At 36.2% G+C, this 25,933-nt stretch overlaps 1 protein-coding gene across 36 annotated transcripts in view; it reads left to right on the top strand.

The window, feature by feature from the left end:
- The window catches only part of MBNL1 (muscleblind like splicing regulator 1), a 219,457-nt gene that overhangs the window by 167,362 nt on the left and 26,162 nt on the right, over nt 1-25,933 (top strand). For 31 of the 36 annotated variants that reach the window (XM_025289525.3, XM_025289653.2, XM_025289586.3 and 28 more), the window contains 3 exons: nt 10,425-10,595; nt 11,643-11,753; nt 21,374-21,574. In XM_025289525.3, coding sequence (XP_025145310.1) covers nt 10,425-10,595; nt 11,643-11,753; nt 21,374-21,574 — 483 coding nt within the window. The remainder of the gene's footprint in view (nt 1-10,424; nt 10,596-11,642; nt 11,754-21,373; nt 21,575-25,933) is intronic. The other 5 variants (XM_044945830.2, XM_006075634.4, XM_006075632.4 and 2 more) reach the window with 1 other exon arrangement.

The raw sequence follows: 25,933 nt of genomic DNA, 5'->3' as shown, positions 1-25,933 counted from the left end.
GTGGTCGTTGGTACAAATACATACCTCTAACGTAATGGTGAAGAGCACTAACTTTGTGGTTAGACTGTCTGTGTTTAGTTATGTGTCCTTGAGCGAGAACCTCTCTCCTTCCCATTTGAAAAGGTATTTAAAGATGGAGAGCTTTTGCTTTATCAGTGCACTAGGAACTCTCAAATAGATCTATAAAGAACTGCTTAAACAAGTCTCCTAAGGGATTGTTAAGGAAAAAATTATGTGTGTTTGACTCAAGAAGTTTACCTCTTTTTTACCCTCAGGAAAGCCCTAGAAATATAATAGAGACAACCATGCTGTAATCCACCTAATCATGGTAGGATGATGAATCGGGTACTATTTGTAAAACATTTTGTATTTCTCAATTGAAAGGCATGCACTACAAATAGAGCTCTAAATTTTATTATGTAAATGTTCATGCTTTTAATTATTAGCCAAGATTGAAGAGTGTCTGATTTGGATGCCATAAAACTTCAGAATTGTTTCTGCTACAAACAGTTTAGAAGTCTGGCAGTTGCTGTACCGCAAAAATAATGAAGCGATTGAAAAAATAATAGAAACATAGTGATCTGGCATTTCCAACTTTATGATGCCATAAAAAAGCAGCCAATGAATGTTGGACTGTTTAATGATACTGGCACCTAGCAAATGTCACTGGGCTTTCACAAGGTCATGGAGACTCTGGTTTGGCTCAGGGATGCTGGCCAGACCCATCTTTGGAGCCCAGGAAGACTGTGGAATAGTGACAGACAATAGGTGCCAGCTAAACCCTTTATAGCACTTCATAGATGGCCGCACACTGTTGTGGGGCTCTGTGGCATAGAGGAGGCCAGGAGCAGGGGGAAAAAGTGAGACTGTTTCTTCTTACAGCATCCTAACAGAAGCAACTCTAAATGTAAGATCCTTGTGGGCTCTCTGAGGAGGCTAAGATTTCTTCAGATGACTGTCAGCTGAAATTGTGTGTTGATAACAACTGATGCTGTCACAGTTGTATGTATATCTGATCTCTCCCAGACAAAAGCTGCTGGAGAAAGGAGTGGTGTTTTGGTTACGAGAATGTGTGTGTGATGTGTTGCCTTTCTCCCTTTCTCCGCCCCCTCAGAGGCAGCTAACCCGACTCTCATGAATTACATAATACTTATCTAGACGTGTAGAGTTTCAGTTATGCCATTTTCAAGATGATTAATGGGAGTTGTGCAATTAAAGCTCCTGAGTTCTCTGGGAAAAAAGTCATAGTATCCTGATGTTTGAGTTAAAGTGTGTTGCTATTGCGTCAGCATTGAGGATATTTTGGGGTCTTGTAAATGTCACTCTTGGTTTTCATGTCCAAGAGTCGTCGTCATCAAACTTAGGAATGTTCTACAAAATAGTGCCTAGAACATTTGAATGCTGGAGAGGCCTCTTGAAATAGCTAGGAAAGTCTAACCTAGAATTGCTTCCCTAAAGTCAGATTAGACTTGGGTGAGAAAAAATGTAATGCCCAAGAAACAGAGTCTGTTACATCCTTTTATGTCCTTTCAAACCATGGTAAAATGACAAATTGAAACTCAGTAGATTATATGTGTATGTATGTTTATATATTTTTTGGTTTTACTGACAGTCTTAGTAGTTTTTAAGCCACAGTGTATATATGAACATGAACGTTTTATGGGATCAGGAAAAGGAAGAAAAAAAAAATTTGCGTTATATTGTTTGTTGTTTGAAAACACTTTTGATCTGTAGTAATAAAGAAATTAAGAATATTTCAGTGAAAATACATTTATAGATTTTTGCCTCTTTTTTCTCTTACTGGTAGGAAAAAATTGTCCCAGCTCTTATGTTGGCCTAAGCTCCAAGCACTTGTCCTTATGTTGACTGGATGGAGAAATAGCAATTTACACCTAAAAAGTTAAGCTTTAAGTATTGATGTAGTGTTGCTGTATTTTACTTCATGTTAAGTTTAGGAGACTGGAGATTAATTTCCCAGAAAAATAGGAGGAGAAATGATTCCTTTCTTCATGTTCTGGGGGGATGCTAAGCATTTGTTTCTGGTGTTACCTGAAAGTCCAGTGAGGAAATTAAAACAGATATTGTGTTTGTTTTAAAGAATATTTTCTTGTCTTTTTAGGTGGCAAAACTGAAATAAGTACAAGGGTGCACTTATAATATGGCTTAGAGGGTTATAATATTTGAGAATAAAAAATGAATAGAAAAATTCCTGTTAATATGTCAGTATTATCTATTTATCGTGTAGTATATCATAGTATTTAAATATAGCAAATTGATGGTTTTGACTTACTAACAATGTATATACTGTAGTTGACTCTTGAACAACATAGGTTTGAATTTTGTAGGTGCACTTATACGTGGATTTTTTTTCAATACATACTGCTACAGTACCACAATATCCGAAGCTGCTTTAATTTACAGATGCCAAACCACCCATAAAAAGGGCCAACTGTAAGATTATATTCAGACTTTCAACTATGTTGAGGGAGGGGTTGGTGTCCCTAACAACCACCCCTTTACCAGACTCCCTGTGTTGTTCAGGTGTCAACTCATTGAGATGTAGTATAGAATCCTATTTGTAAAACAAAAGAAAACAAATAAACGATAACATCAAATCAGTGAAATCCCCCTGGAGACTAACAAAAAAAATGAAGATATCTGCTTTGACTACTTTAGGAATTTCTTAAAAATAGTTCTGCGCCCCTTTAGGTTTTATTCCATGACTTCCTAAAAGTTCTCCTGTGTTTTTTCAAATAAAGCGTGAAATAAAAATTTTAGTCAAATATCTTAAGTTTCTTAAAATTGCCGCAAAAGCAAAGTTTGAGTTTGTAATACATACACTGCTCTTGGAAATAGGTATACAATTGGGGTGAATATATATGTGTGTATATGCATAAGTACATTTGTACACATGTATTCATTTTCATTGGAGAAGGCAATGGCAACCACACGAGTACTCTTGCCTGGAAAATCCCATGGATGAAGGAGCCTGGTAGGCTGCAGTCCATGGGGTCGCTAAGAGTCGGACATGACTGAACGACTTCACTTTCACTTTTCACTTTCATGCCTTGGAGAAGGAAATGGCACCCCACTCCAGTGTTCTTGCCTGGAGAATCCCAGAGACGGGGGAGCCTGGTGGGCTGCCGTCTATGGGGTCGCACAGAGTTGGACACGACTGAAGCAACTTAGCAGCAGCAGTAGCAGCATTCATTTTCATATGATTAAAAACAACACTATGCAATGGGTCCTCCAGAATTCCAGGTGGCAGTCAGAAATACTTTTCTGGGTTCTTTGGCTACTTAATTTATCTTTCTCAATAACTTCTTTTTCAAAGGAGAGAGTATGTGTCTAGCTTGCAGTTTTTCTGAAAAGACTTTGTGGGGAAATAAAATCAAGAAAATGTGGCTTGTCCTTAAAAAAAAAAATCAGCATCTTCAGTATTCCAGTTAACAAGTGGATTGATTGATATGACTTATATGATTTCAGAATGTATTTAGTCTTTTATATACTATAGTCTTTGTTTTTATTTTAAATAAAATAATTTCATTTAAAACCCAAACAAACAAATAGGAAAACTCACATCTTCATACTTTGAAAGTTTTTAGAAGCTGCAGCTACTAGAATTCGGCAAAATTAAAAGGAATACCACCCCTTTAGAGTCATGTGTTGGGGTGGTATTCCTTTTAATTTTGCCAAATTCTAGTCATGTGTTATAGTACAAACCTGTTATCTTATGTTTGAGGAAATTTCCGGAATAAAGAATTCTACCATTTAAATGTAAGAATGAAAATATTTAAAGCTACTAACACATAAATTTAGGTTAGCTGTTTTAAAATTATGCTTGCCTCTTTTACTAACTGAATGCTCATCTCTCTCTAAATTCATATGTTGAAGCCCTGTCTCGGTGTGGCTATATTTGGAGATGAGACCAGACCTCTAAGCAAATAGTTAAGGTTAAGGTCCTAAATGTGGGGCCCTGATCTGAAAGGATTAATGTTTTAATAAGAGACACCAGTGAGAGTGCTCTCTATGCACGCATGCACCAAGGAAAGGCTACGTGAGGAAATAATAAGGTGACTGCAAGCCAGGAATAGAACTCTCACTGAAAACCAAATTGTCCAGAACCTTGGTCTTGGACTTCTAGCTTCCAGAACTGTGACAAAATATGTTTGTGTTCTTTAAACCACCAAGTCTACGGTATTTTGTTATAGTAGCCTGAGCAGATTAATATAGCTTTCATTAAATTCCGTTAGGTATAAAGCAGTGCTTAACTCTCAACTGCAGATGGTTTTACCTTCCCCTGGCTCCCAGGGGTGTTTTGGCAGTGTTGAGACAATTTTTGGCAGTTATCAAGAGAGGATTTTGATGGTCATAACTGGGGCCAGGAGTGCTAGAGCCATCCAGTAGGCCAGGCCTGCTACTAACAGCCCCCATACCAAAGGCTTATCTGGTTTCCAGTGTCAGCTCTGCTGCGGTGGAGAAACCTTGAACTACTTTTTAGGATGCATGTGTTTTTTCAGCTGACATAGGTACTTTATGTAAACAAGTGAGACATAAAGAGGTATACATAAGACCTATAATATCCTGTGTTGTAGATGCAATTAATTTATTTCCAATATTTGCAAAAGCCAACAAACGAATTCCTAGAGCTAAACTTACATTCATTCACTTAAATGAAAAAAGCATTTAGCATATATATGTAAAATAAATTTAAAAATAAATATTATGTAAGTAAATTTATTCACCCTTATCTTAGAATTGATAATTGAAAACCATGACAGAACCATAAAAATCATCATTTTGGAAAAGTGTGAAACAGTATTTCTTGACTGCCACTTACTCTCCCACCTTGGCAGAATTTTTCTGAGTATTTGTATTATCATAGCTGGAAAAAAAAAAAAAGGTCGATCAAAAAACAGTAACAGTTTTTAGTAGGAAGCTACCAAATTCTTTTGCCAGTGTTTCTGGCCAGTATCTGAGCAATGAGTATCTTTAGAAAGGGCTTCAAAACATTTGCATATCTCAGCTGTTGCAAAGAAAATATTAGTTTTCACAATTGAAATATCAGAAAATTAGTATTTCCAGTGAAAGTTGGAAAAGATTTTTGAGTGTTAGCTGGTATCCTTATAATTTTTTCATCGCTCCTTTCTTTTAAGACTCTGCCCAAATATGACTCAGTAATTTTAATTTTAAAACATAGTCACCATTTGGTAACTTAATGAGATGTCTTTTTGTATTCTGACCTCATAAGTCACTGTATTTCTTTTATTTTAGGTGGAAGAAGTGAAATTAAAAACAGGAAATTTGTTTTTCTAGTTTTCAAATATAATTTTGGTGTTTTTTTTGTTTTATTAAGTTTGTTCAAGTAAGATGTTTTATTTTTGATTGTTAGCAGGTTCTTAAATATTGAAAATAGCTGACAAATAGTTTTCTTATATCTTTAAATCGCCACCTCTGTTTTATTGTTTTCTCTTTATTCTGCAATTTATACCTCATTGTATACATCATATATCATTTTTAGATATATATTATATATGCTCATACTATGTATGTAATTATTTTAAAGTATACTTTATTAGTGGAGAAGGGAATGGCAAGCCACTCCAGTTTTCTTGCCTGGAGAATCCCATGGACAGAGGAGCCTGTAGGGCTACAGGCTGTGGGGTTGCAAAGAGTTGGACATGACTGAGCAACTAACATACACACACACACACACTTTATTAGACTATAACGTTTAAAAATTAACTAGACATTTATTTTGAGGCTCAAACAATAGTGTACATCTTCTTGTTGGAATCACACTGTTTGTACTGATTTCAAAGGCTAATAAGAAAACTCTTCAATTCACAATTTAATAATTTGTGACTTCAGAAATTGAGAATTTGATTATTTGATCTCTCCGTTGGCCTCAAATGATCTCTGATGACCATTATTGCTGTATATAGGCTTTTAAGACTTCAAGGGGAAGTTTTGTACTTTTTTTGAACAGGTTACTTTTATTTAAAGATGTAGAAAAATTATTAGAGGAAAATGGACTCATTCTGGATCAATATTTTATTGAACTTCCTTCATTTCCTTAAAATATACAGCATATACATTACAAGGATATCTTTGGAATCTGTGTTGTTAACTTATAAAAAGTCTCCTTGAATGGAGTCTAAGGTATTTATGATATAAGCTGTATAGCATCAGCTGGCCAGCTCACTGAGAGTAAGATTTCCGTGCAATCAACAAAAGTATATCACAGAAACATCGTGTTGTGAGAAATGTATTAGAATGGCATTTTTTCTTAGTGGATATGCCAATATAGAATGATGATCAAGGGCAAGCTTATATTATAGTTTTGATGATTGTCATGCACCGTCATGGAGTTTTGCTCTTCGTATTATTTTTAGTACTTTTAACAGATAGGGTGCTGGATTAGGCAACTGCTTGTTATTGGGCTTCCAAGGTGACTCAGCTAGTAAAGAATTCGCCTGCAATGTGGGAGACATGGGTTCTATCCCTGGACTGGAAAGATCCCCTGGAGAAAGGAAAGGCTACCCACTCCAGTATTCTGGCCTGGAGAGTCCCATGGACAGAGGAGCCTGGCAGGCTATGGTCCATACAGTTGCAAAGAATCTGACGTGACTGAAGCAAGTTAGTTTGAATCTATCTGTAGGAATCAAAACTTTACAAAAATTTATGCATGTTTTTGCAGTAATCCTGCAACCCAATTTATTGTATCTTGGAGTAAAATCTCTAATGATTTAGAGTTGTAGCTCCTATACAAAAATTTGTGTATGTGAGCAGAAGATACTGATTGACTTTCTGTTTTTAGATGGTTTAGGATATATTCTCAGCACTGTATAGAGTTTAGGATGCCAAGTGCATTGAATCTCTACACGGATCTTCTTTCCTCCTTAGTGAAACTTGGAGGCCTCCTGTTACCCTCTCTTCTTTTATTGTGGCAAGCTTTATTTATTGTGTGTTCAAATTGCTGGCCTCTGAATAAAAGCATCACTAGGTTAGTACAACTCAGAGTCAAACTCATTGGAAAAGACTCTGATGCTGGGAGGTTTTGGGGGCAGGAAGAGAACGGGACGACAGAGGATGAGATGGCTGGATGGTGTCACTGACTCAATGCACATGAGTTTGGGTGAACTCCAGGAGTTGGTGATGGACAGGGAGGCCTGGCATGCTGAGATTCATGGGGTCGCAGAGTCGGACACGACTGAGCGACTGAACTGAACTAGTTTTTATTCTATTATCTTCATTGTCTCCATAATGGAGTTACAATAGAATTCATTGTTAAGCATTTAGTTAGAAATGTTCTTCATTCATTCTGCAAATGCTTATTGAGGTACAGGGCTGGGAACTTGGAGATGGATGAACCTGGATAAGTACCAATGTCATATTTACCTTAACTCTCCCCAGAAGGGTTGCCACTCATGGTTCTCCTCAGGGCTTAGGCAATTCTCTAGAAGAGGATGTTTATTCTAACTTACTTTTGACCTTTTTATTTGTCAAACCACAATTATTCAGCAGCACAGTCAGCATTAAACAAGTTTTGACCTTCCTAAGGAGCTAAGTTTATCTAATATCCATTGCGGAGGCTACTCTGTTATTTTTTCCGCAGATGTCAATGAAAAATTCACATGGCTTTGCAGAATTGTAGTTTATAATGTTTCCTGCTATATCAGAATAACCTGGAATACTGTTAAAATGTAGATCCCTGGACCCCCACGTCTGTTGCCACAAACTCTGTGTGAAAGAGGCTAGGTGGTCTGCATACCTTTTCCACAAAATGTCCTCAGTTGATTCTTTCGGACATACATAGCTTTTTGAAAGTAAGGCTCTAATGCACTCAAATCAAGCTGAGCATGGAAAGGGGGCCTATGTAAGAAACGTAGTAGAATGACATTTTTCCTGAGTACATGTAGTAAAGACAAAAGGAAAACCAAAGGGCCTGAATTTTTATTAAGTTTTTAGATGCAGTGATACAGAATATATGGTGATTTGTACGTGATTTCTTTCTTTATTGTTTCAATATAGGCTGTGTTTGTAGGTTGGAGGGCCCTAGAGATTTGTGTTCCAGGGAGGCCTTAGGATGAAGAGAGAGGAAGACCAGTGTTCATGTTCACAAGGCTGCTTTCAGCGCCCAGGGCTGTCTCTGTGTTATTTATGGAATTTGTGGAACTAAAGAAAGTGATCTGAGTGAACTGACATTAACTGAATCCTCAGAGTGGATATAACCCAGCTTATCTGCACTTAAATAAGTCCAATCTTAGTAAGAAATATGATGTGGAGATATTGATAACCAGAATTTTTCTTAGAACCAAGTTATTCATTGTACTGAAAAAGTAGATTTTCTCTAAAATACCCAAACTTGGATATTTCTGATATCAGACCATGTGTCATCCGTGGTTGGCCAGTCATTCACCATGGTTTGTCTTGTGACTTGAAGTGTTGTTTTTGTGAAGGTTGTTTTGCATCCAGATGCTTTTAAGCTAATAACGTGCTCATGATCTCAACAGGTATCAGGCATGGTGATTTCCTATGGAATAAATCAGAGATATGTACATGTTACTTTACTTGTGAATGTATCGATAGCTGTGATTAATGGTATAAAATTACCTTCATGCCAGTATTTTGTTTTTCTGCTGTTGTGTATACAATTTAAAATGTGCTGGAGGTGGTGGCAACAGCAGCTTTTGACCTTGCCCTTGTTCCTCTAAGAGTGCTGGACAGGGCCAAGGATGTGACATATACATTATCTTTTTTAATCTTCAAAATAAATGTATAGTGTAGGTTATATAGGGTTTCCCTATATAGCGTAGGTTATATAGGGCCAATGCAGAAGACATAAGGGACATGGGTTCGATCCCTGGGTAGGGAAGATCACCTGGAACCAGTATTCTTGTCTGGAGAACCCCATGGGCAGAGGAGCCTGGCAGGCCACGGTCCATAGGGTCGCAGAAGTTGGACACTACTGAAGCGACTTAGCACACATGCATGTAGGTTATATAGCAATTTTGAAATGAATGAAAAGCCTGAGGCTTAAATAAGTTAGTTTTTTATGCAGCTCATGTAGCTGATGAGTGAGAGGGCTCGGCCTCTGCCCCACGTCCTGACACCTGTAATGGCCTTGCTGTTGTCCACTGTTCTCTACTGCCTCCTAACTTGAAATATTATTAGTAATGCTTTATTACATAAAGCTTGTTAACAGGACAGGCAGTATCCTATGATATTAGCCTGTGGATAAACTTATTCCCAAAAGCCTTAATCAACATAAGCCAGAAATAGGTCATTAAAATTAGAATTCTGACAGATTTTCTCACAAACCTCAGTTTTCTGAGTTAGCTTACAGTACAAGGTCAAATTATGGTAAACAGGTAGGTTTTTCTTAGAAAAATCAAAGAAAGCTCAAGAAAGTGGTTGATGGCTTCAATTAAGTCTTTTTTTACCCTCACAAACAGTTCTAACTAAATTTATTGGTGAAAGAGATTATGAGGTAATAACTAATGAGATAAGTTGCTATCAATATGACTTGACAATACTGTATTGAAATAAATGGGTCTGTCCCTGACAATATTTCGTAATACAGACTTTTATGTGTATTTTGATGAGGAGAATCATCCCAAAAGAAACGTATATTCATATTTATTATTTTATAGTAACTTATTTTGTTTCTCTATTTTATGGTATAAGTTTTTGAAGGGTAAACCTATCTGTTTCTGTTGTTTTATAATTTTTAAGTAATGGAGACTAGATTTATTGCTGAAAGGTTAAAGGCTGCATTTTTTCACCAGTATTTCATTGTACTTACTGATCTCTGTATTCAGCAGGAAATATGTAGGAATTTCCTCCCTTTCATCTATACATTTCTTAATATTTAGGCTCATAAAGCTTAGTAGCAATTTTAACTTCTTATGAGATATGTGTAAAGGTGTTTTACTGAAGATACAGTGTGCCTTGAGTCCTGTAAGTTCATTTCCTTACAACTCAGTACAAGTAAAAATAGATGGTTAAACTTCATGATTCTTTTGGGTTCATTAAAGTTAGCCAGGAGACATTAAGGAAGGAGCCTAAAATTTTTATTTGATCTTCTGTGTTAATATTACCCTAGCAGTTTGTAGATTTTTAAACTTGGATCTAGAAATATTAATGCTAATATTTTATTTTATTTTTTTAATGCTAATATTTTAATAATACAGGAACTTCTCTAAGCTTGAAACTTTTTTGAAATGTCTTAATACTTCATTTTGATAATACACTTGAGTGAATTCATTACTTATTCAAATGTGTTATAAAGTCCTTGGATAATACATTGTGTGAAAGACTCATGGTAGATTCAAGATAGGTTTATATTATTATGATTTTTTTTTTTAAAGATTGGTGGATTTTATTTTTTTAAGATGATGTTTTCTGCTTCCGTTACTTAGGGTCGTTGCTCCAGGGAGAACTGCAAATATCTTCATCCACCCCCACACTTAAAAACACAATTGGAGATAAATGGGCGCAATAACTTGATTCAGCAGAAGAACATGGCCATGTTGGCCCAGCAAATGCAACTAGCCAATGCCATGATGCCTGGTGCCCCATTACAACCCGTGGTAAGCATGTTCTTAGTTCTCATTCCTTAAGTTTGTCTTGCTGAGTGCTCAGTTTCAGTGTTAACTTGGTGATTACACTAGATCAAGTGAACACAGGTAACAATATCAGTTGCCTAGCATTTTCCAGCAAAAATATCAGTCAAACCCTGGAAACAATTTCCCTAGGAACAATTTTTACATGATGAAGTTACTCATCTTCTGGCTAAATCATGAAATTTGACATAACAGGATGTTTAACCCCTCAAATTCTCTTCAAATTAAATCCTGTGACTTGCAGATGTGCAATGGTCTTTTTAAAAATGACCATTAAACTCATCAGTATAGTCCAGTGCATTTTCAGGCTACCTTTTTAACACTAATAGTCATTTTGAAAATTGGTGTCAATCGTCTTTAATTTTGAGTAAATGTTTCCCTTCCCTCTCTCATTAAAGCGAATCTATATAGTTCTCTTTCTTGAAAAGGAGCCTTCGTTATTCAATTATGAATTGAAACTATTTGGTAGTTACAGATGCTAGGAAAATTCTGACAGTGGTGAATCCATGTCATAGATCTGGAAGTCTCATGAGAGAACTAATCAGGAGAGGCAGAAACTCCATGGACTTTTTAGAGAAAAAAAGCTAAATTTTATAAACTCTAGGTGGTCACACAGATGTAATGTTTACTGAACAGTGTAGGTAGATAACCTATGATTCTGAGCATATTTATTTATTTTTTTGTTTGAATTTGGGGGGAGGGTGTATGTGACATATGACTTTAATAACCTTTACTCACACTTATCCACAAAAATGTAAGAGATTAATATCACAACTAAGTTGCAAAAGATGTTTTGATATTAATTTTGATATAGTAATTTTGTATTTAAATGCATGTTGAAATTTGCAATAATTGGAATATTGCTGTCACTGACTTATATGTGATATTATGGGGTCCTAGAAACGTGAAGACCCACGTTTTTCTGATATGGCAACTGTAGCATGTGTGCTAACTAATTTTTTTTCCTAATACATTTTAACACCTGAACTCAATGTAATTATTATTCTCTCTTAGAACTTAATGAACCAATCATTCCAAAAAAGAGGGGGGGATTGCATTTCGAGGTGGGAGGGATCTCCAAATCCAATCGGCAGTGATACCAATTATCAATACTATACAGTTGAGGTGAGAGAATGTTATAATTCTGTCTGTTTTCACTTGATATATTTTTTTTCCATTATTGGGAACTCAGTTAACAATATGATATCTTAAATTTATTTGTGTGACATCTGTTAATTTCACATGTCTTTGTGGGGATAGCATGAAGATTTCCATTTGGTTAAAAAAAAAGTCTTCTCTTTCTCTGTAGCGTAAAATATAGGATAAGAGTTCTCTTATACTTGACTCTCACATGGTTTCAAAGATGTGATAAATCCTTGGGGTGGTTGCTGCTTTAATTGCTATAAGATCTTTCCTTGGTGTGAGATACTTTGTTCTACTTAAACACTTAAGCGTGCTTACTGGCAGGCTCCTCCCTGTCAGTGTCCCGGAGCACCTCTGACATCAGCAAGTGTGGTTCCCAGACAACAAGGACAGGTCATGGCAGTGAGCTCCTCACTGTGAAGTATTGGCTTCTCCTGAGGCAGTCCTTGAGTTTTACTCTCAAGGCCATTTCAGGGTCATCATATGCGTAATCCTGTGACAAACTCTAAACAGCATTTCTGCCCATGTCTTTGAAATACTATTAACAAAATATATGTTGTTTATGAGATCACTAAATTGCAGATTTCTGAAACCAGAAAAATTACCTCATTTTGTGTTTTTGTTGGAAAATTCTCTGCTTAGACAAAGCATTTATTTTTATTAGTTGTGAGCCCATTCAGATTTTATGTTAATTTTCCTTGATATGACTAGATTTGAATGTGAAATTACCCTTCTGCTAAAGGCATCCTGAGATCATAGTCTAAAATAGACTCCATTCAGAGTGACGTTTTTGTAATGAGTATAGAAGTCATTTTAATTATTCAATTTTGAAACATTTGGGCTTTTAATGACTGTAGAGAAGGCTTTACTCCAGGAAATTTGCTTTCAAAACCCCACCTGAGACTCTTTGATTGTTCTTGTAGCAAGCCCTGTTTTGATGAAGATAATGATATGGAGATTCAGAAATAAACGGGAGGGTCATAACCAGCTTCTTTCTGGAATTTTAGTTCTGAGCCTACAAACAGGAGTTACAACAGGGCTGGAAGGTTAGGAAATATGGAAAAAGGTTGCCACTCAAAAGAAGATGGCCATCAGAATAGATGGTGGTGTACAAAGATACGGTATCAACTTGGATCCAACCCACATAGTGGTGATATCAGAGGAGGTAATACTGTGAGCAGATTTGTAACCTAGGCAGTATCAGGAATATCTTAAGTAGTGGCAGGGTTTTTAGTCAATTAGGTAAAGCATCTTAGTTTCTCTATGGCCAACCAGTGTGACCCCAAAACCATAACTGGAGGAAACGTGAAAAGAGGAGGGAGCTATGAAATTCTAATCAAATTCATAAGTATTTAGTGTTATTCCTGACATGTAGCAGAGATTTTAAAAGATTGCTAATAGCTGAAAGGACTATTGAAGGAACGAGTTTCCCAAACATGGGAAAAACAGAAATTCACAGTAGTTTACCTACCCCAGACTCCAAAGGAATTGTAACTGGGAACCAGAACACAGTCCAGTTATAGAGACTGCAGCATAGAATGGGGTAGTCAGGGACTTCATGAGAGTACTGTTGGGACCAGGAAATAGCTAGCATGCCTCCGAGTTTAGTTTCTCATTTTCTCACAAAGTTTGAGCAAACTAGGTCTATAAATTTAAGATCTCCAGGACACGACACTGGACTGATCTTGGAAATGGTGGGATTTATAGGAGAGTTTCTTGTTTTCATGGACTTGATTATGTTGTAGTGAAATGTGCCAAACCATGAATCAGAAAGAGAACATAACATTGGGGGGTGGGTAGTAATTACAGTACTCTGAAGGCATTTAAGGAGTTCAGCACTTTCTGTATGGTAAATCCTCACCATACTATAAGGTAGGGAATATTATCCAGCTTTAGAGATGAAGACTCAGGGGTTCAGAGATTTACTAGTTTGCCCAAGTTACATAGCTAATGAGTAGGAGGGCCACGATTTTCACCCAGACTGTTCAGGTCTTGGCGTCCGTGCTGTAGAAACACTAAGTGCAGACATGTCACCAACCCACTTTGGGTCTTTGGTTGATTCATTAAAAATCCCTAACCTTCTTCAACATATAGTGAAAAGTTTAATAAGACATATTACTTGCAAAATCCTACCAACTATATTATTATTCCCATTTCATAAGATAAGAAAATAAGTAGTTGAAAATAAGTAATTGAATCTGTGTGTCTACTTCCTTAAATTTATCATAGTAAATCATCAAATAATTGGTATTAATTGTATTGTCATTTCTCAGTCACTAATAAAAATGCAAATAGTTTGTTGTATGATTTTTAAAGATAAATAGAGGACCTAGAGAATTTTATTATCCAAATTAAAAAATAATAATTTTGGATTTTTTTTAATCTAAGTAATACTTTTAAAGTAGATTTTAAAAATGGACAGAGAAGCCTGGCAGGCTACAGTCCATAGAGTGACAAAGAGTTGAACATGACTGAGCAACTAACACACAAACAGTACTTTAAAAAATACTATTACTTTGTCATGCACTCTCTGATACAAGGTAATCTAACAATAAATTGCTAAATAGCCAAAAATAGATTGCACCTAGGGTTTCACAACTTGGAAGCATCTCTTATATTTCTTTGGTCCATCCCAGAGAGATGCTTTTCAGAAATTCTGTCGATTCCAGGTTCTTGACATTGCCCTTAAAGAGGTCTGCATCAGCAGTGTTTTGAGGGGCTGTAACTGAGCTCTAGAGGCCCCCTAGCCATGCCCGCTCCGATGCCTTTCCCTGTGTACCCAAAGGTTGGCCTTGACTCTCCATAATTTCCCATGGTAGCTGCCCTGAAGGTACACACACTAGCCACTTACAAGTACAGAACTCATGTCGAATTCCCTGTACATTTCATGAATTCAAAGTAACCTCAGTTCGGTTTAGTTCAGACACTCAGTCATGTCCAACTCTTTTTGACCCCATGGACTGCAGCACACCAGGCCTCCCATCCATCACCAACTCCCAGAACTTACTCAAATTCATATCCATTGAGTCAGTGATGCCATCCAACCATTTTATCTTCTGTTGTCCCATTCTCCTCCTGCCTTCAATCTTTCCCAGCATCAGGGTCTTTTCCAGTGAGTCAGTTCTTCGCATCAGATGGCCAAAGTATTGGAGTTTCAGCTTCAACATCAGTCCTTCCAATGAATATTCAGAACTGATTTCTTTTAGGATTGGCTGGTTGTGTCTCCTTGCAGTCCAAGGGACTCTCAAGAGTCTTCTCCAACCCCAGAGTTCAAAAGCATCAATTCTTCAGTGCTCAGCTTTATTTATAGTTCAACTCTCACATCCATACATGACTACTGGAAAACCATAGCCTTGACTAGATGGACCTTCATTGGCAAAGTAATGTCTCTGCTTTTTAATATGCTGTCTAGGTTGGTCATATCTTTTCCAAGGAGCAAGCATCTTTTAATTTCATGGCAGCAGTCACCATCTACAGTGATTTTGGAGCCCAAGAAAATAAAGTCTGTCACTGTTTCTATTGTGTCTCCATCTATTTGCCATGAAGTGATGGGGCCAGATGCCATGATCTTAGTTTTCTGAATGTTGAGTTTTAAGTCAGCCTTTTCACTCTCCTCTTTCACTTTCATCAAGAGGCTCTTTAGTTCTTCACTTTCTGCCATAAGGGTGGTATCATCTACATATCTGAGGTTATTGATATTTCTTCCAGAAATCTTGATTCCAGCTTTTGCTTCATCCAGCCTGGCATTTTGTATGATGCACTCTGCATATAAGTTGAATAAGCAGGGTGACAGTATACAGCCTTGACGTATTCCTTTTCCAATTTGGAACCAGTCTGTTGTTCCATGTCCAGTTCTAACTATTGCTTCTTACGGACAGAGAAATTCAGAGTTACTGGATTTAGCTAAAGTCTTAGAAGCTCCTTTGCCGCTCCTGACAGCAAAACTTTGCCTCTGCTGTCACTTCATGTTCAAGCATTTTTTGTCAGTTGGTTGCTGAAAGCTTTGAAGTTGTCATTTGTCACACTTCCAGGAACACCTGGAAATTCTTATATTGTTTTTTAGTGCTTTATTTTTCTAGATTATCCAACTAGTAGCTGAGATAAGGCTGCTTTATCCCCAAGTACTTCTGGTAAAATGTTTCCGGGTCAGTCACCCTGAGCCTTATTGCATCCAACCTTTCTGTCTTACTGCCTGATTCTGTCAAGGAGCCTCTGCTTCTTCAAGCAGCTTGAGAATGGGCCCGGAATCTTAGGCACCAGCCCATGTTTGTTAATACCTTTCTGTGTGGAGGACTAGAAATGAGTCTACTCTTTTAAGTATTTATTACTTCAGGAGAACTCGCTTGAAGGATAATGTGAAATTCAGAATAAAGGAAGTGGTCATATGATTTGCCCAGTCAGCAAGTCAGTCTAGAAGCGGAGTTTAAAACAATATTTCTCATTTTATTCCAGTCATGTGCTACCTTCTTAGAAAAAAATATGCTGTGATGTGAATTTGTTGATAATTCCCATTAGCTTTTGGCTCTGTGTTTATATGCAAAATAACTGTTTACAGAGACTGTTTATAGCTTTTGTACAGGGTTGTACCTACCCAGAAACATGGCTTTATACACCTTGATTGTGAGCTGTTAATTTTTTTAAAAGCTTTGTTTTTCCCTGCTTAAAAGTTTGATCTTCACAAACAGACACAGGCACACATACCATAAAATCTAGAAAACTCTTGACTTAAAATTTGTTCTGTATCCCAGAACATACTGATTATGTATTATCTATTTTATATACTCCCTCCATTTTATTAAAAATAGCAAACATTGTATGCAAACACTGTTTCACACAGTGTTTAAAATAAATTAGGACCCCCATGATATTTGCAAGATTACAGCTTGGTAACAGTATGTTAATGAAGCTTAGTTCAATATATAAAAAAAGTGACAATTGAAAATAAAATAAATTTTAAACAAGCATAGTAAAGAAATTAATGATTAAAATTTGAGATTGGGAGAAAATAACACTAAATCTTTTTAAACTTTCAGATATGTGTACTAGAAAATATTTAATGTATTTGTTAGTTTTTATGGCAGAGAAAAACAGCAAATCCATAAATATATTTGTTAAGCAAATATTTGTAGAGACGTGTATAGATGCCAAGTGCTGGATATATTAGTAGACAAAGCACAAGGCGTGAGACTGCCCTCTGACAGCCCAAGTAGAAAAGATGGTTAAGTAAACACACTTAGTGATCAGTACTGGATTCTAGTGATGAAGAGTTACCTAGGAACTGAGGGTAGGAAAATTCCTTTCATAGTTGGAGCTGTGGATGAATCAGGACAAACACCTAGACAAAGAGTCCTGATTCTTGAAGCCTAATTAGTTATTAAGCATTTGGGCTTGGCAGGATCAGCCTCTGTTATGGAGGGAAATCCATGTTCAAAAGCAGGGAGCCATAAGGAAACATGTGTTCTTAGAGACCTCATATAGAATCTGAAAACTGGACCCGTTTCTGTTTTTAAATAGTAGAAGACTGCATAGTATATGGAATTGGACCTCCCCAGGAGCTTAAAAAAATACTGTTGCCTAGAAAATTCTGATAAATGGAGAATTTATTTAACCTGGGCATTCTGGGCTTCAGGTTGTCCAGGTGATTCTGTTGGACAGCCAACATTGAGAACCACTGGTTTTAGAACCACCTAGAATCAAACACACCGATGTGCAAGTCATAGGTCTTCATGCACTCATTTGTGACCACATGCACGTAGTCTCTGTGAACCCTTTTCCTTATTTGCTAAATGGAACTAATAATATCCACTTGATAAGGCTGTAATTTATTCACCCTTTCATTCATTCTTTCATTCAAATACTTATTCAGTGTGTATTTATTGAATGCCTATTGTATACCAGACATCATTTTCAGTTCTGGTGACTTAACAGTGAACTAAATGTGTCTCCCCTCCTCCTTGACATAGAAGCAGTAGAGGTTTTGCTTTTGTTTGCTCCAAGGAATTTATTTTCTACTATTATGAGGATTAAATATAATAACACAGGTAAAGCACTTAGCACAATACCTGGCACACAATAAATAGAATTATTGTAATAATCATGTTTGCACACATTTAACTAGGGTCCTAAAGTGAAATTGAATAATGTTTTCATTCATAATAAAGCCTGATTACCTTTAATGGAATCAAATGTCTCATTTAAAACAAACAAATGATTAGCCTATAAATGCACCAGCATTAGTAAGATTGCAGTTTGTTTTTCTCTGCTGAGGGTGTTCACTGGCAAAAAAGGCAACCATAAAGCAACCTTCTTTATGCCTTCTGGGAACAAAGATATCTGTAAATCATTATTACAAGGATGTAGTCAGGATCAAATGCACCAGTTACATAATTATACATTTTTCTGTGGATACTTAGGAGAAAATAGGATGCTACTTGATAATACCATTGCATTAATACCAGTCTTTGCGATTCTGCTGAACTCTGCAGGATGGCTTTTGTAATAGAGAACTGGCAGTGCCACAGTTCAGGCGCTTCACTAGTCTGATTAGGGCCCTCTGATGGGGCCAGCAATGACCTACCTCCAGCAAGGTGCTTCTTGAAGAAGAGATATAACAAATTTACAAAGGCTCAGAAGAAATGAAGGGATGTTGCGCTTTGATGGGGATGTTTTGGGGGCAACTTTTGGAATAAAATTTCAAAGTATAGAGCTATTATTATTTATTGTCTGCCTGTTTAGCAAATAATGCTACTTATCTGGAGAGGGAGCAATTTGAGATAATGCTTGCTGCATAGTTGATGTTTTAGAATTTTGAAAGCTGCTACTGATTTTACTTGGGGACACTGCCCTAAAGTTCTTAACATTTGCTGAATTGTCAGAAAGTCAATTCATGTGACAACTCTATAGAGACAATCCAGTGGAAAAATGTTGCCAGTTAGTAAGATCAGTATTTTTATCTAATGAAAGTATTCTTTTATCTGTAATATGGAACTGCTATTTTATATGTATTGCAGATTATAAATTTTTTTTATTCAATGATATTTAACAAAGCTGAATTTTATTGGCCACTGATCTTATTTTCTTAAAATTTTTAAGAATGCTTTCTTCCCTCTAGATAAATTTGCCAATTTGACCTCTGCTTCTAAATGATTTTAGTAGATTGTGCAAAGTGACATAAACATCTCAATTACTTTCTGAAGTTTACATTTAAAATATCCTCTCTGGAAATGCATATTAATTCATGGCAAGAATTAATATTGACTGGCTTCTGTTCTCCATATTCTAAACTAGTTTTTTAGTCTACTATGCTAAATTACTTATAATTCTTAAATATATAAGAGAAAAATTAGAGTGCTGGTCTGCATGTGGCTGAAAATGTCACATATTGCATTTGATAGTATGTAACAGTATAAGTTTAATCTGAATAATTCTGAATAGAGACCCAAGTTGAACATGTATTTATTGTACAGCTAAATTCTTGTCTTGCTGCTGCCTTGGCAGCCAATAGTCAGTGGAGCAACATCAAATCAACTGCTATTTGAATAAGTAACTGTTGAGGGACTTGAGAGATTGCTCTGGGCCCCCATTTCTGACAGGTTATTGATTGTTAATATCTGGGACCCCACAGTTTTCTGTTGTTAGTGGGTAGCTGCCTTAGGCAGAGATGGAACTGGGAACTAGAAGTATTACTTTAGGCTGTTTCATCAAGAGCCATCAACCTGACGGGGCAGCTCACCATGGCATTCAGACCAACACATTGGGAGGCATAATTATTTTAATTTGAAAGTGTCTGTGGACTCTATGATATACTTCTTCTTCTCCCAAGTGAATCAAAAGTTGTATTAACTTTTCTCTATTACACAATCTTGTGATTAAGACTATATATGATAGCTGCAAACATGTTGTCCTAAAACAATTTGTGACATCAAGAGAAGGCTGTCAGAGATTTTCAAGCCCAGCACTATTGACATTTAGGCCGGATGAGTCTATGTTATGAGGGCCTTTTCTATGTGATGTAGGATACTTACCAGCATTATTTGCCTCTCCTCATGAGATGCAGTAGTGCCCCCCAGCTGTGACAACCAAAAATATCCCCTGCTGTTGCAAAATATTCCCTGTGAGATACAATCACCCATAATTGAGAACCACTGCCTTAAGAAAAAAGGAATACTTGAATTCTGTGGTATTCTTCTAAATACAGGAGGAGTCAGAGCCAAAATAGATAAAGAGTTTATTTTATTTTAAGATATTTCTGAGTTATAAAAATTATTTCTGTAACATATACATCTTGATTGCATAAAACCTTATTCTGTAAAACTCCGTTGAGTACTAAGTAAACTCTTGGATCATCTGACTTCTTCTTCCTATCAGAGGGAAGAATTATCTACATTCTCATGTCCCTTTCTTTCTAAAAAAACTTTGTATGATTCTGTTCCTTACTGCAGGGTAAAGATAACAAACTGTTGAAAATTAGCTTAAAGAATAGGATCCATTTTGTCCATTTGTTTTTGTGTTTTTGAAACAAACATTATTATTACACATAGATTAAACATCAAGAATGAAAACTCCATCGACTTAGGAGATTGAAAATATACCACCAGTAAGGTGGAAAATTGTGCTAGGTTATGCTTTGAAAAATGAAAAAGCACATTGTTAAAGTAAATTTAAGGTAAATTACTTAATTTTACTCAAGAACAGATATATTTCCTGACATACAGATTTTCATATCAACAAATGGAAACCATCCTCATATATTCATGAAAGCATTTCTGTCAGAAAAATCTATCTTATAGCATTTATTCAGTGTTACTATATATATTTCCTTGAACTATCATAATGCACTTCTTTAGGAGTATTCTTTTCAGACTTCATTTCTTCATAGTAAGCTGAATCTGTTGTAAAGTCTCTCACAAAGGAATAAGAAGCTGGTGGAACATCTATTTCCCCAGGAAAACCTACAACAAATACATATGCCAAACACTTTATCTTATGTGCTCAAAAGAAATGGTGTCATCATCACCTTTCATATATCCTGAGATTTATTCACAGTTTACATTGACTGTGAGACTCTGTTATCCACTGGGAGTTCTGCTTTATTTATTCTAGATGATAAGACACTTGCAACCTATTAACAGTTGTAAACAAATCTTTCAGGTACATCTGACATAGCAATTATGAAATGTATTTTCTTAGACAAGTATCTAGGATTAAATCAGGACAAAGGTGGAGTTTAGGTAACTACAAGAAGTTTCTGTATTGAATGGTTGAGCTATTTTTCAAAAAAGCAATTGCAAGTATTGTAGACCCCAAGCTTCAAAATCCCAGTGGAAAATTTCCTAGATAAATTACCCATTATATTTTAGAGAAACATTGATTTGATGAATGCTTGTTTAAGAAACATTCTTAATCTAAATGAGAGTTAATAAATGTACAGTTAAGTGGAGAGAGGGAGGGGGAAGGAGGAAGGGAACAGAGGAAGAATGGATTATGGCTGGATGCATGGAAGGATGGATGGATGCATGGGTGAAGGATAGATATATGATGCAGGATATCAACTTTGAACCAAGACCTGCCTATTAAATTTTACCTTATATTTTATTTTTCAGCCAATGTTTTCAGTTGCACCAAGCTTAGCTACCAATGCATCAGCAGCCTTTAATCCCTACCTGGGACCTGTTTCCCCAAGCCTGGTTCCAGCAGAGATCTTACCGACTGCACCAATGTTGGTTACAGGGAACCCTGGGGTCCCTGTACCTGCAGCTGCTGCAGCTGCCGCACAGAAATTAATGCGGACAGACAGACTTGAGGTAAGAGTCACGGGTATTTTTATGTATTCCATTCTAAAATTCATAGTGTGCTCTTTGTTGTTTTTTTTTTATTTCTTCAATGGCTATAAAGGTTAAAAGATAATTCAGAGATTTTGGTTCAGTGTTTGGAGCATTTTGCTAGAATATAGATATGCTGTATTTCATGAAAGTAACATTTATAGAAGCCACAACATCCATATGTAGAAAAGTGGATAGGAACTTGGACTCTGGGATCAGACTGCTTTTTACTTGGTTGGGTCTCAGTTTTCTTATCTTCAAAATGGAGAAACGATTTTATCTCAAAGAGTTAGACTTAGCTTCCTAAATGTTTCATGTTACTGTTGGTATTAACAAATTCTGTCAATCCCCTGAATGAACTTGTTATTAAGTTACTACATACAAAGTGTTTAAAATTTTTTTATTGTTAAGTTTCCTTATAACCCTCACAATGTTTCAGCAGGAATGACAAGGTACCTTTGTTTGTGAAATGCGCTGATAAATTTTTAATTGCAAATTGGGTGATATTTTTTGTCTTCGAGTCAAGGATGATCTGATGTATGTGCTTTGCTGTTGCTGCATGAAAAAGAAATTAAAAGATATAATCTTATATTGAAGTAGTTGAGAATTTCAACTTGACTGTAAATTAGTGGACTTGGTAAACTCTAAATTGGAAAAATGGCAGCATTACTGTACACTGAAGCTCTCAAATCTGGCTTTGGTATCCAAATAAAGAAAAAATGAGCTTTTCCTCTTTTCCCTGGTTAGGATGAGGCAATATTTAGTACTAGAAGTTTTGCATGTCTTAATTACGAGAAAATGGCAAAACAAGGCCATTGTGTGAACATAATTGACACTAATAATTTATCAGTTTAGCAGGAATTTATTCGATAAATACCACTTTCTTGTTGATTAAGTTTCATTGCATGCATTACAAAGGATCTCAGATTTCAGAGTACTTATAACTGCCACCACCTTTCTGATGGTAGTAGCAATAATTGATAATTATTGGATATTTACTGTCTACCAGCCATAGCATTACCCCTCCATGTGCAACATACATTTAATCCTCAAAGCAATCTTATGAGAAAGATACTATCGTTAACTCCATTTAACAAGGCAATAAACTTGAGAGAGATGTAACGTGACTTATTCAAGGTCACATGGGTAGGATCTTCCGGTAGGACATGATATCAGAATTTTAAACACTGTTATTACTCCCCTTCCCATACACGTGATGGTGCAAACAAGAGGCAGGAAATTTGGGCTTGTGTGTTCCCTTTAGAGTTTTTATTTGTTTGTTTGTTTTAGGCTTATTTTTTACCTTTCATTGAACATGCTGGAAAAAGCTCCTAGTTACAGGAGTTCCATAAGGAGGACTCAGGAAGGATGTTGAGACCTGATTTCATGCCCTCTGTGGACCAAGGACCCTGCTGTGTGCTAGAGATAAAACCTTGACTTGTGGGTGGTTTGTCATTGCATAGTTGTTCTTGCTCATTAATAACTAATGCTGTTTGCAGAGAAATTTAGGCGCAAATTTAGGAAGTTTTAAGTATTTAAAAATTATTAGATGTTCAATATATGAATCCCTCCCCCCCAACCTTTCAGAAGCATATCTTAAGGTTCTTGATTGTTTAATGGGAACCAAATAGGCAGTCTGAGATGAACTTGATTGAATTAATTTTTAATAGGCGATTAAAACTGAGATTGTCTCTATTTAAATCTCTTTCAAGGAACCTTTTTAAAAGGCTGATTGTGTATTCAGAACTCCTTTAAACTAATTCTTCCACAATTTTAGGTAGACTGTAATTGGTTATATTCTGCATGATGTTCAGTTAAAATGAAGACTTCCGTCTTTCATTTGGTTTTGTTTTTCTTTTACAAGGAGCTATTGCAAGTATTTTTTTTCTGTCTTCCTTTCTAGTAGTCACAACAAATGGCTCCTGTTGTAATGACTGTCATTTCCTTTTAACCTGAATTCCACTTATCTCAGTGCCTGATAGTAGGGCAGCTTCCTATCTTATTCTCATTCACAGGATCTGATTTAGGGTCACAGTTACAACCTGTTAGGATATTGCAGTGTGATGCTAAGGGGCACGTCTTTCTCCTTGGCATTGTGATTTTAGACACTCCTGTCTTCAGGCTCTTTCCTCTCATGCTCATTACGCCATATCTTGGGGTCTAAGAGACATGGTAGTTAAGCGCCAGCACTTATTTACACATTTAGTTGTTTGGGATTTAAATCTGTGCTTGATTTTTAACTCATGGAACTCCCAAGTACATTTTAGAATTTTTGAGTTACTTTTGAGGTGAACAAATTTTGAATCAGTTAAAATACTGGCCAGTTCTTCTTGCCACTTCCTTTTCTCTTTTTACTACAAAATAGGAAATGAAGTTAAAAACACCATAGATTATCACCCTTCTGATTCTTTTGTTTAGAAGAACTAACATATAGCACCCAATGTGATGCTACAAAAAATGTTGATACTACAAAAAATTGAAAAAGAGGAACCCAAGGATTAGTGCTGGTGATGTTGCTAATTAAGTGAGTAAGCATAGGTCAAGTGTTTTTTTCCCCCTAAGCGTCATATTTCACACGTATTAAACTAGGGGATTATACCAGATAATCTCTACAATCACCTCCAGTAAGGTGAAATTTAGATCATTTTCTTGCATTTAATGCCAACCACAAATTACTGAAAAGGTTATTTATGTGTGTGTGTGTGTGTGTGTGTGTGTGTGTGTGTGTGTATCCACACATGCATAAATTTTCTATCACTATCCATATTATCCATTCTTTGTTAGATATCTTTTAAAAGACTTTGCAGCTGCATACTCTCTATGGTGTAAAATCAGTTTTCTCTAAAGAGGAGCAAACCTCTTAAATATTGGTCACTGAAATGAGGCTTTTAAAAAATTCCATTTTGTGACCTTGGGGTGCCTTTGTGTAATTTTTGAGTGGCAGTTATTTTCAATGATTATTTTAACAATTGTTAAAATCTGTACGTACTAGAAAGGACTGAGGTTTTTAGTCATATCTGCTTTACTACAAAGAGTTGGTAATTAAGGAAACTGTCTATTTTCAAGATACACAATAATTTTTTTATGGTGCAAAAAGGATCCATGAGTGCATTTATTCTCTCCTTTATTCAGCAATATCCATTGAAGAACTGTTGACCATATTTCAAGTAAAAACTGTTGTGAGGAATATCATGAGGCATCAAAGGTTGCCTACTGTTTTATAACAATAAAAGGTCCCAGAATAGTGCCAGGCTCATAAATGATGCCTAGTAACTTGTTCGATGAAGGAATAAATGAGTCAATCAACTAGTTAATTAATTAGTCCATGCCCTTATTCAGAGCTTAGGGTAATCTACCAGAGGAGATAAAACATGACACATTTTTAACATTGTTAGCATTATCCTTGGGAACATGTTGACATTTTGAACATTCCAACTACATAATAAGACATCCTGTTCATGCCCCTAGTCCTAGAGCAATAGTTTTCAAGCTTTAATGTGATTAGAATCACTTGCGATGATTGTTAAAAATGGAAAGCCTGGGAATTCTCTGGAGGTCCAGTGGTTAGGACTTGGGCTTTCACTGAGGAGGGTGCAGGTTCAATTCCTGCTCAGAGAACTAAGATCCTGCAAACCACAAGGCACAACTAAAAATTAAAACATAAAAAATTGTTTTTAAATGTGGGGCCTCATCCCCACAGACTGATTTGGTGGATCTCCAATGGGGATCTCAAATTCTTTTCACAGATGATCTGGGTGATTCTAAATACAAATGGTTTATAAAATTCCATTCAGGGGATGTGAGCACCTGTTATTTAAGCATTAACTTTTTTATCACTTACCTCATGTAGTTACTTGTGATTCTGGATTAAAAATCTGTCTCCTCAAATGCATTTAGCATTCTGTATTTTGTGAAGTTGCTGAGAACACCGTGGTACAGCATAATGAAATATTTTAAGTAAACAATGATGATTTTGGGGGGCAATTTATACCACATAACAGCATTAATAAAACAGAACAAACCAGTGGTCACATACTTCATATGCTGATGGAGACATTAGATTGCCATTAGGTTAACTATATTATTTTTATATTAATAGTCTATATGACATATTCCAGCAAGGTGGGCAAAGTACTCGGCTTCTGATATTTTCAGTTGGAGTTGTTTCAAAATAATGTATTCATGTGCTGAAAGTTTTATTCTACTGAGACAATCATGACATGAGTTTCTAATTCAGGCCGCTGGATACTGAATGCTTCCACTACTTACTGGTACAGAAGAGTCTAGTGGCTTTTTTCATATAGGTATAAAAACATATGATACTTACTGACTACACACACA

The sequence above is a fragment of the Bubalus bubalis genome, chromosome 1 (genome assembly GCF_019923935.1).
Source record: "Bubalus bubalis isolate 160015118507 breed Murrah chromosome 1, NDDB_SH_1, whole genome shotgun sequence".
In the NCBI taxonomy this organism is placed as follows: domain Eukaryota; kingdom Metazoa; phylum Chordata; class Mammalia; order Artiodactyla; family Bovidae; genus Bubalus; species Bubalus bubalis.
Note: the sequence above shows the minus strand (reverse complement) of the source record. Positions and strands in the feature narration are given on the sequence as shown.